Genomic DNA, 12535 nt, shown 5'->3' on the forward strand with positions numbered 1-12535 from the left:
TTTATATACATACATACATATGTGTGTGTGTGTGTGTGTATATATATATATATATATATATATATAGTGAAATATTTTTACATATTTTTAGTTTTTTGTAACAGTGTAAAAGTCTTTACTGTCACTTTCGGTCAATTTAATATGTCCTTTCTGAATAAAAGTATTAATTTAATGCTTTCTTTTCTAAAAAAAAAAGAAAAAGAAAAAAGAAAAAGTAGTAGGCCTACATGACAATATGGCAATAAATCAACCAGGCTACATCAGCAAAAGTAATTTTAAGGGTCAGATCAGACTGGAATCTCTCCTCAAGGTGCCACCTGCACCGTTTCACTTTCCATATTCGGGTAAATATTCCTAGTATATTCCTTGTAGTTGAAATCACAGGGCCAAACTCCCGCTGTTTCTCCAGCTCATCATAGTGTGTTTGTGGTCCGATAGAGACGTGATTACCCGTAGAGGGACTTGAGGGGCACGAGGGGAGTGTTTGTGCAGCCAGGGGGTTTATCAGCTCCAAACACTTGCAGGATTTCCGCTTTGGGATTGTCCGTCCAATTCCTGAGTTCCACAGGAAGCGCGGAATAAAAAGCAGGAGAAAAACGCCCAAAAGCATCTCATTCCTCGCCAGTCGGACCACGGGGAGCATCGAGACTTTGAGCGCACGGTGCTCTTTATCAGAGAGAAGAAGAGTTTATAAGAAATGGTGGCGATGGAGAAGAGCATCAGAGCGCGCGACAGGTGGATCAAATGGCCTCGAGATCAGCGCGACATCACGTGATCTTCATTAACGGTGAGTGTGTCAGCATGTGTTTATACTGGCATGGGGTTTTCTTTGATTAGTTTCGGTACGCCATTGAACATTATGTGTGGAGTAGTTCATATACAATCCAATATGAGTGTTATATGAAATCAAAGTTTCATGACGTTAAGTTTCATAACAAGCCTATTTAAACGGACGATGTAAAATGAATGTGCAGTGTTCTTTTTTGGAAACACTTAAAAAATACATTAAAATGCTTAAATACATTTCGTGAAATAAAAAACAATACATAAAAAACGTATGAAAATTAATTGTATAGGCTAATAATTAAATAAATAAATATAGAAAAATGGTTTATCAAAATTTTATGTTCGTTTTTAGTGTGATTTTTTTGGGAAGCCTTTTAAAGCTTTTTTTTTTTTCAATGTTTTATAATTTATAAAATTCACACACACACACACACAAATATATAAACTTTTTTTTATCTTAAAGACATGCGTAGGCATTTTAGGCAATTTCAAGCATTTAACTATTCATAAATTCAGTCATGTGTTTCTAAACGTTTGACTGGTTGTGTAGGCTATGCTATATAAGTGAGCTTTGGTATTCCTTTATTGATTTGGCATGTTTTTTTTTTTTAACTACTGTATTTTGGCCAAAAAGGGTAAAAGCTTAATTGCTTTTCTCCTTTTTTCTGTTTTCTTTCACTCTTCCCTTTATTTCTCGGTGTGTGACCCGGTAAACTGAGCTGCGGCACGTCACGCGGCGCGAGGGTCTCCCGTGAGCTCTTGCGTGAGTGTTTCTCCCGGGACGTCCCGGTGAAGGAGGGGCAGTAGTGGTGTGGTTACCCCCCTGCACGCTTTGACAGTTGTGAGAGAACTGAGTGTGCAAAAACCTCCTAAACACGGAGAGACGAGCCACGGGAGGCGCGCGCAGGAACTGCGAGTCTCGTGCCAGTGCGCGTTTGGGCACATGAGTGTTTTTGGACTATTTATAAGATTATTCCAGCCCCGTCCTCTGAGTTTGGTGGGAAACTTAGTTTTTGGGACGCGCCGGGGGACCAGTCTCTTTCTTTCCCCTTTTACATCCACGCACGAGCGGTTCATCTGGTGGACAGGAGTGATCCAGTGAGTCATTGTACACATATTTTTATTTTAAATCGTTTATGTAAATTCATGCATGCATCATGCACGTCATTATTATTTATTTGCGCATGCATCAGATTAGTACAGGTCATTATGTGTGTGTGTGTGTGTGTGTTACTATAACTAGATTAGACTGAACTGGATCAACACTGGAATCTGTGAATGGTCGCATATAAAGTTGTAGAGAAACAGCGCTGCCTGTTGGTCGTTTACCGTTAAAGCGGAGAGACTGCATGCCATACTTACAAACCATGATCAGAATTAAATACCACTCGAACTATTTGAATTATGCAGCATGCACACTGTGCATAGTTTGAGTAAAATACTCGCATAACCAAAATGCACACTGCAGAATACTGTATCCGCACAATGCAGTGTGCTCGATCTTCCGTTTCCAGTGTGATTAATTGCTTTTTGAAACAATTAAGCAAACTACTATTACAAATGCATATTGCATGATATATTGCATTTTGTTTCACATACGACTTTTTAAGAAATAATATGCAGTATATGCTGCACACTATGCAGTATGCTAAGCACACACACTAACCGCTGGCCCTCCATTAGCCTCAACTGTTCCCTCGTCTAATTAGTGCCATTATTTGTGATTATATGCAGTGATGTGGATCTAAATGCCGGTGTGTGTTGACATACAGAGTTTTTTCATTTATTTTGAGATGTTTTTGTGGTTTGGCATTTTGTTTACTTTGTAATTATATACACACACATACAGAATTACAGTATATGCACAAACATACAGACTGCTACTTTTTTCTTCTTCTTTTTTTTTTTTTAACTTTATTTTGTTTACCATTGCAAATATCTAAAAAACTCTAAATCAAGATGCATTTACTTGAGAAGGAAAATGAGATATCAAAACTTAGGTGAATTTATGTTTAAAAGAAGAATAAAATATCTGCAACTTACAGCATTTGTTCTTGTTTTAAGCATAAACTCACTTAATTTTGATACATTTTTCAGGAAACAAGACTTGAGTCATTTTGCTTCTCAAGTAAATGTCTCTTGATTTAAGAATGTTTAGATATTTGTACAGGAAAACAAGACAAAAATACAGAGTGAGAAAATAATTTTTTGCACTGTACACATGTAGCTGTGTGATTGTGATTTAATGATGTTGATGGAAATGCTGGAAGTTTGCACCATTATATATTTTCTTTATTATTCCTTAAAGCAATAGTTCACCCAAAATGGAAGTGTACTCATCTTCAGGCCATCCAAGATGTCTCTTCATCAGAACATATTTTGAGAAATTTAGCATTACATCACTTGCTCACCAATGGATCCTCTGCAGTGAATGGGTGCCGTCAGAATGAGAGTCCAAACAGCTGATAAAAACATCACAATAATCCACAAGTAATCCGCACCACTCCAGACCATCAGTTAATGTCTTGTGAAGTGAAAAGCTGTGTGTTTGTAAGAAACAAATCCATCATTAAGACTTTTTAAAATATGGGTCCTCTAACCATAATATTGCTTCTTTCAGTGAAAAAGTTGTCTCGTCTGGATCAGCTCTCGAGAGAAAAAAAGTACTGTTAACAAGTTAAAACAGTCCAAAACAGTTCTAAACAAATATGTTGGTGGATTTTGATGTGAGAGGACAACAGGGGATGGACTTTTTCACTGGTGGAAGCGTTATTATAGATTATGGACTCGTATTTTGTCTAGAAGCGACAGTTAAAATGCTTTAATGATAGATTTTTTTTCTTACAAACGCAGATTTTCGCTTCACAAAACAGCAAGTGATGGACTGGAGTGGTGTGGATTATTTGTGGATTATTGTGATGTTTTTATCAGCTGTTTGGACTCTCATTCTGACGGCACCCATTCACTGCAGAGGATCCATTGCTGAGCAAGTGATGTAATGCTACATTTCTCCAAATTTGATGAAGAAACAAACTCATCAAACTCATCTCGGATGGCCTGAGTGTGAGTACATTTTCAGCAAATTTACATTTTTGGTTAAACTACTCCTTTAACTATTTAAAAGCTAATTATCATCCCTCAACTTTCTTGAGAGACTCATTTAGTGTAAATCTATAGGTGTTGCCGCATCACAGAACAATCGCAAGCATATAAAGTTTATTTTCGATGATGCACAATGTGTTAGGCACACCGCTGCTCAGACAGTGTGAGTCAGAGATCTGGCAGCATTTACATACGACACGTGGTAAGTGTTTACATATGACAGCGATCAGATGAATTGTGGGAGACGTACACATATACAGCGTCTGTAACTGAAACAGCATGTAGGTACGGACCTGTAGAAACCATTAAGTCTTTGGCAGGAGATCTGTATGAAAGTCATCCAGAAGTCCTAAACCACTTTACTGCCTCATTGTGGTGTTGGATGCTCTGCGGTGGGCCGGCCAACTCAGACTGCAGACATGTGAAAACACTATCTGACCCACAATCCTTAGGCTGAGACGACAAACCTCACTAGTGCCGCGGAAAGTGTTGTTATCTTAACGAATCTGCTATTAAACAAACAGACGCACATACAGAAACACTATAAAGCACCTGAGACGAGGAATCATGTTTTCAAATGTTTTGTCTACAAATGATACATGTGATTCTCTTTTGGAGTTTTGTCTCAGAGAATCTTAGATAAGAAGGCAGGATAATTATGCTGCCTTTATGTGAGCATGTTGCTAAACTAATATCAATGCTCAAATTAAAATACATTTAAAAACAGAAATACTGGTTAAATACAGCTTTAATTAGATTAAAGTATTAGATACCGTTGTGTAAAAGAAGTACACTTTAGCATACTTTTAAAAAGAGCACTTAATACATTTTAAAAGTATATACTTGTGAACAAAATGTAATGTTTTTACACATTTAATTGCATGTTATTTGATAAAAAAATTTATATAAAAGTTCGTTTTTTAAACTTAAGAGTGCTTTTGACATAAGTAGGACTTAAGTACATATTTTATGTAATTTCATAATTACTTCTACTGTCTTTGAAATATGGTTAAAGTGTACTGTCAAATGTACTGACAAACATTTATAATTTATATCGAAATTTTATGTCATGTATTTAATTTTATTTGTAATTACACATTTGCAAAGATGAAGTTGCAATTTAGTACATTTAAAATATATTTATTTTAATTGCAATATAAAATAATCAAATAAAACTAGTTAAAATTATAATCAGGTATTTAGTATGTTAGCTAGCACATTAAAACATAATGATTTAAAATATATTTGAAAGTAAAACTTAGTGTACTTTAAGTACACTTAAGTGGCGTTTTATTTCAATATATTACCTTCAAGTATAGTGTAGTATATAGATTTGAAGTACATTTGAATCTTTTCACTGAGGTTCTTGCAATGCATTCTGGGATTGTATTTAATTCTGCCATAACATTTAGTCAAAATGTATCTTTTAAGTTTGCTGCTTCATTTAAAACAACCTTTACATCGAGAGATGTCTTACAAAGCTGTCTATAAAACTCTAATAGGGTCTTGTTAGTCACATTTGGAAAGTTTTCTAAATTCTAAGAATAAACTCAAAAAAAGTTTTGCTCGCTAACTCGAGCCGTACCTGAGGTAAATCCAAAAACGAAGTGCAGGCTTTACCATGCCACACACAGGAAAATCATTAAACACAGAACAGGAGGAAGATGGGTCGTTAATCTCCAGAAAATATGAAACAAGAGCTCATTTAAAGTGCTTCTTACTCAAACACACACACTCACACACACACTCTCACACACACACACACACACACACACACACACACACACACACACACACAGGTGTGGTAGGTATAATAGCTGTGGCTTTAGGGTTGTTGTCAAAAGCTCTCCGGGGAACACAGAGATCTGTTTTACACCGCACTCTAAACCTGAACTTATTAAAGCAGCAATAACCTAATGATTACTGTAAGCTGTTCAAGATGAGAGAACACACATGTGTTCAGATCAACTCAGGAAGAGAAATGACTTTTAATATAGTTGGCTTTGTGAAGTCTCATTTCCATCTGAAATAGAGATTTGTACATGCATGAGTCTGTTTCAGTAATCAAAGCCATGTTTTTAATAACATGTTTTTATGAAAATAATATTTAATACCTGTATAACCTGAAATCTTCACATTACAGATGGAAACAGAAATATGTCTTCATTACACTCAAATGAAAATGAAACCACTAATTTTAACTGCATTATGAGTTATGATCTGATTGATCTTAGTTTTAAATAATCTGTATCGTTAAGTATGTGCAAGCATGTGTGTATTTATGTATACACACATTTCTCAGAACCATGTTCAACTCAATCCACTGTGATTTGCAACAAATGCACTTCTTAATGATGATGAATTGTCTCTAATTTTAGTGCCTTTAAAAGTGCATTACCTCTCTCATGTAACACGGAATGGGTCATAACTGTGTGCTTTTTGAGAATGGTTATAAATGCATGTTTTAATTCTTAATGTCTGTCTGAAGAACAGTTGTGTGTTGTATGTATGATGGGATCCAGCTGTTACAGCATAAATAACATTTCCTAAATACTATAGTTGAGTGCTCAGATCTGACAACACTGTGCTCTGATGTGCTCATTTTCAACGTAAAGGAGTCATAACATATGTATTTTATTATTATCATATATCATTGTTAGTATTATATATTATTTTAAATGTATTTATATTATATATAATATATTATACATTATATATATATTACTTTGAAAATAATATGATTGTCTGTCAATCTATCTGTCTAACTATCCTATCTATATATCTATCTATCTATCTATCTATCTGTCTGTCTGTCTGTCTGTCTATCTATCTCAGGTAGCTGATAGAGTTGGTTGTACCTGAGGTGGACACACACACCTGAGCGAGCGACAGATAGACAGAGAGAGAGATGTACACAGTGGTCCTGCTCTCCTCCTCTCTGTTTCTCCTGCATGTGACCTGCACGCCTCAGACTCACGGTCACCACGGGTAAATACACACGCAGTTTGTCTGCAGTGTCGGGGAATGTCAATTCTCATGCTCTAAGGTCTCAGGGGTCAGGGGTGAATATAAGGTTAAAGGTCAACGCATATAATAGCAGCTAATTACATCAGACTGTCATGTCCAGTTAGAACTGATGGACAGCAAGTTTTTGATACAAAAATAACCATGCAATTGTCTTTCCCAGCATTGTATGTAACACGCACACACAGATAAACACATAATAATAAAGTTATATATTATTATTATAGTTATATATTATTTGTTAAAAACAATATAATTTATATAAATACAAAATTAATTAAAAATAATCATTTTAATTTCTGAGAATGTTTCTTGAGCAGCAAATCAGCATATTAGAATGATTTCTGAAGGATCATGTGACTCTGAAGACTGGAGTAATGATGGAGAAAATTCAGCTTTGCATCACAGTAATAAATTACATTTTAAAATATATTAAAATACAAAACTGTTATTTTAAACTGTAATTATATTTCACAATCTTACTGTTTTACTATATTTTTGATCAAATAAATGCAGCCTTGGTGAACATAAAAGTCTTCTTTCAAAAGCAAAACGTCTATATTATAGTGAATTATATACAGTATAAGCAGTAGGAGTGTGTTTGTGTATAATTGTGTGTCTGTGTGTGTTTCAGGAGGAGAGTGTGTGTTGGAGATGCTTGGAGTCGTCGTGTGTCTTACAGCACAGAGTCGTTTCTTCAGCCCGTACACAAACCCTACATCACCATGTGCCAAAACCAACGCATGTGTAGCACGTACAAGTAAGAACACAAAAACAAATGAACATACACATTATACTGCATAATGTATCAGCGTTTCACTGGACTGTATGTTTTACAGGACAATCTACAGGGTTTCTTACAGGCAGGTAAGCAGAGCAGCTCCTAATTTACACATTTACCCAGAATGCTGTCCGGGATGGCGACGCATGCATTCACACAACTGTAACCAAGGTAAACGGACGTCTGAAAGTGTTTTCCTGTGGATCTATACCTGCATGTGTACGTGTGTGTATTTACATATGTCTCTCTCTCTAGCGGTGTGTGAGCAGTCTTGTGCAAATGGAGGCTCGTGTGTAAGGCCTAATCACTGTGCATGTCCGAGAGGATGGACGGGACGATACTGCCAAACAGGTGCTCAAAAACACACACTAATGTTCATTTAATGTTATGCTATGTTCATATAAAATTGAATTTTAATTCTATAAAATTTTAATAAATTTATAAATAATTTCACAATTCTACAAATATGTTAATATAAATATATAATTATAAAAAGCTGTGAAAAGGTGGTTTGGAGGGGTGGAAAGTGGTCATGAAAAGCTTAATAAAAAATACTTTTAATGAATTTATTTAAGATTTTATAATAAAAAATTTTAAAGACTTTCAAAAGACATCTTTCTCTTTCAGATGTGGATGAGTGTAAGGAAGGTCATCGCTGCTCACAGAAGTGTGTGAATACAGTGGGGAGTTATCGGTGTGTGTGTCAGGACGGATTCAGTCTGGCTGAAGATGAAATAACATGTTCAAGAATTCCTGCTCCCTCCCCGCCGCCCGCCGGGGCTCCAAAAGCAGATGCTGGTAAGACATGTATACATTATCATCAGCCGCAGACATACTGATGCAGAGACCCATCATCCACACTGCCTTAACAAACTCAGAGTATAACATTTTAGTTTTTGCAAATGAATTCATTTGAATGAGATTTATTTTACTTTTAAATATATAATTGTATTTACAATATATATAAATTGTATATACATTTAAATTATTTTAAATCATTAAAGCATAAGATTATAGAACAAGTTTGTCCAATTATAACATTTTATTTTTGATAATTAATTAATTTGTAATTAGATTTATTGTTTTATTTTATATTTAACTATATATTTAAATATATATTCATAAATATATTTTTATTTAAGTATAATTATATTTATATACATATATTTCATATTTTAATTAAAAGCATTAAAGCTTAAGTCTATAAAACAAGTTTTTCCAAACTTGTTAGCGAAAATGTATATGTTGCACCCCAGCTGGCTTATTTCTAACACACTACAAATAGATATTTTGTTTGTGACAATATCAGGACATAAATTACATACTTTTAAGTATGCAATCATTGGGACACATTATATGCACATTATACACATTATAATAATACCACAGATCCCCTGTTTGCATAGATCTGAATGCATTAGCCTATAATTCATCATAAGTTCATACATTTATAAACGGCTGTGGCGGTTTTGGTCCCACATTCCTGACCACGTTTCTGCAGCTGAAAGTGTGGGAAGAGGACGCTCTCAGATTCCCGCTTTTCCATTGCACAAGGCATTGTGGGCAATATAAACCCAAAAAGCATGCACAGATGCATACTTCACAAATCCACTGGAAATCCCAGCACTTTTTATATACTGCTTTCAAATGAATAGAGACACGATAACTTCAGATACAACTTCAGATGAATAGTACATAAAAAAACACAAAAGCAAAAATGGTATTAAGTGGTAATACATTACAGTGTCAGAAATGTGTGATTGTGGGTAAGTGCGGGCTTTTATACGGCGGTATATGAGTGTGTTTCCCCTCTAGCGCCCCCTGCAGGTGGAGCCCTGACCAGCCTCACGGTTCATTATTACTTTTGGTACGCGCTATGCCACTCTCAACTCGTACCGTGAGTAATAGTGCACTGTGACTGGTGACCTCAGCGACAACATACAGACCAACCACCAAACCTGGCTGAAAAACCACCTCAAAACCACAATATCAGACCATATCTGAACATCCAGCAGCTCATTCAACAGTGGCACGTGGGTTCTTTGTTAAGAGCATAATATCACTCCACAGATTGTATTATCTTTCTTTAACAGATCTTGACAATAGCCAACCCCCAGATTTTTACCTGTCCTTTTTATACACATTTGTAATATTTTAGTAGTGTTATTTTAATTAATTCTATATATTGTAGTAAAAAAAAAAAAAAACTTTTTTTTTGCATAAAACAAATATTTAATTATTATTAAATTGTAAATGCCATAAATAAATAAATAATAAAAAATATAATGTAATTATGACAACTACACTTTTGCTTGAAAATTGTATATTACAGTTGTTATAATATTTAATATTATTTATTATTTTAATATTATTAAAATTCATTAATATTTTGAATTAATTCTAATTTAATTTTAAGTTATCATTTTAATTTTAGTTTATTTTGTAGTCATTTTGTTATGTGCTTTTGTCATTATCATTATTATTAATAATTTAAATATTACTATTTAGGTTTAATTTATTATTCTTTCAGTTTTAGTTTTAGTTAGTCTATACAACAACTAAACCTTTGCTTGAAAATGACAGCTTGCAGAACAAGTTTTATTTTAATATTGTCATATATGTATGTTATTAATATTTTGAATTAGCTTACATTTTTATATATTTGTTTTAATTTTTAAACATTTTAATTTAAAAACAGTTCAAGATTTTTTTTTTATTATTTAGTTTTGTGCATTACTATTTAGATTTAATTTGTATTTCCATTTTCATTTGACTTAATCTGACAATTAAACCTTTGCTTGAAAATTATTTTAATGATTATTATAATATATATTATATTTATTATAGTCATTATAAATATTTTCAATTGTTTATTTTTTTATATTTTCAGTTTTCATTTTAAGTTTAGTTTATCTCTCTCTCTCTCTTTTTTCTGTCTGTCTGTCTGTCTGTCTGTCTGTCTGTCTGTCTGTCTATCTATCTATCTATCTATCTATCTATCTATATCTACTTTTTTTTAAAAATCTTACTCTTTAGGTTTCATTTATTTTTAAGTGTTAGTTTTAGTTTTTTTCCAGTTAGTAATTTTAGAGCTTTATTCTTAAACATATTTCAGTTATTTGCCAAGACAAGATGTCAAAGTTTAGTTGAGTTTTTAACATAATATTTATATTTTAATTCAGCTTCATTTCAATGAACAAATATGTTTTTAATAGTTTTCTATTAAACTTATTTTTAACTATAACAACCCTGTGCAGAACGAAACGTTACTGATGTGCTTATAATTGTCAGCCTAGTGACGTTTCTTTCATCTGAGAACCGTCTAAAGTCCCTATGAGAACTGCTGAGCATTCTCCTCTCTGCCTATATCTACTTTTTTTTTTAAATCTTACTCTTTAGGTTTCATTTATTTTTAAGTGTTAGTTTTAGTTTTTTTCCAGTTAGTAATTTTAGAGCTTTATTCTTAAACATATTTCAGTTATTTGCCAAGACAAGATGTCAAAGTTTAGTTGAGTTTTTAACATAATATTTATATTTTAATTCAGCTTCATTTCAATGAACAAATATGTTTTTAATAGTTTTCTATTAAACTTATTTTTAACTATAACAACCCTGTGCAGAACGAAACGTTACTGATGTGCTTATAATTGTCAGCCTAGTGACGTTTCTTTCATCTGAGAACCGTCTAAAGTCCCTATGAGAACTGCTGAGCATTCTCCTCTCTGCTCGTCTGTCTCTCAGCTTTGCCAAAACTAGCTTGTGTCTATACGGCTGTTGGCAGCGTCTCGCTCCTCTCCTCTTCTCTCTTTTCCTTTGTTTCTTCATTTTTTCTCTCCCTACACTTTTTCATATCTGTCTGTGATTTAAAAATAACAGCAGGATCAGAATCTCCTCTGGCCCTAGATACTAGTCATGTTGCCTAGCGACAGGCTAAAATAATCACCACTCGTTCTGATTGTTGGCCGGAGCTCAAACACACATTCCTGGAGTTTGTACAAGAGAGCAGCACATTTCCAAATCTCAGCAATAATGTCTGAATCCACGCTAGTAGTAAAGTCATGGAAATGTGAATCTAGGTTTGTTGAAAACCTGGTTTCTAGAGGGAAACGCTTTATGGTTTGATCATAGGAAATACACTTCAAAGAAAACCTCTAAGTGCACTAGTTTCTCTGTTCCCACACTAGTGTTGTTGAGTTTGACCTGGAGTCACACACTTCAGCATCTGTCTGTGGGACGTCCGCTGGGACTGAAGGTGCGAGATCAGATTACTCTAACCTGTCATCAGCCTCACTGACCAGCTAGAGTAGTAACCAGTCTACACCGAATACTTTATCTGCAACAGTTACCGTTACTACAGTCAAAAATGTGATTAATGTAAATATTAAAAAATATTAATTATTTAAAATATTGAATAAAATAATATGTATAAGCTTTTTTTTTTTTGTTTTGGATGACACTTGTAGCCTACACTTGTAGAAGCTCATTTTATTCAGTTTACACCAAATATTTTATTTGCTAGTTACTGTTGCAGTAAAAAAAGAGAGAGAATTAAATGAATTAAAAAAAAAATGAATGTAAACATTAAATTAACTGAATGAAAATATTAATTAAAGAATTAAAGAAATTAAAATATATATATTTTTTATATATATAGTTTTCAGTCCATTGTTGGACTGAACTTGCTGATTTTGCACATTTAACTGGAATAAGACAGTATTTTAACTGAAAAAAAAGACATTCTTTCTCTTTAACTAAATTGTTTAAATCTAAAGGAACAGAGAATGATATGGAGAGAGAGAGAGAGAGAGAGAGAGAGAGAGAGAGAGAGAGAGAGAGCATTGC

General features: G+C 33.8%; 1 protein-coding gene across 3 annotated transcripts in view; it reads left to right on the forward strand.

Annotated features, from left to right (window-relative positions):
- Positions 1-287: 287 nt before the first annotated feature.
- The window catches only part of egfl7 (EGF-like-domain, multiple 7), a 16353-nt gene continuing 4105 nt past the window's right edge, over positions 288-12535 (forward strand). The window contains exons 1-6 of one of the 3 annotated variants that reach the window (XM_016470266.1): positions 1258-1884; positions 6724-6876; positions 7547-7672; positions 7752-7864; positions 7949-8044; positions 8321-8491. In XM_016470266.1, the coding sequence (XP_016325752.1) occupies positions 6797-6876; positions 7547-7672; positions 7752-7864; positions 7949-8044; positions 8321-8491 (586 nt within the window). In that variant the 5' untranslated portion in view covers positions 1258-1884; positions 6724-6796. Of the gene's footprint in view, positions 788-1255; positions 1885-6723; positions 6877-7546; positions 7673-7751; positions 8045-8320; positions 8492-12535 lie in introns of those variants that run through there. The other 2 variants (XM_016470265.1, XM_016470264.1) reach the window with 2 other exon arrangements.

Source organism: Sinocyclocheilus anshuiensis, unplaced genomic scaffold, assembly GCF_001515605.1.
Source record: "Sinocyclocheilus anshuiensis isolate Anshui unplaced genomic scaffold, SAMN03320099.WGS_v1.1 scaffold708, whole genome shotgun sequence".
Classification (NCBI taxonomy): domain Eukaryota; kingdom Metazoa; phylum Chordata; class Actinopteri; order Cypriniformes; family Cyprinidae; genus Sinocyclocheilus; species Sinocyclocheilus anshuiensis.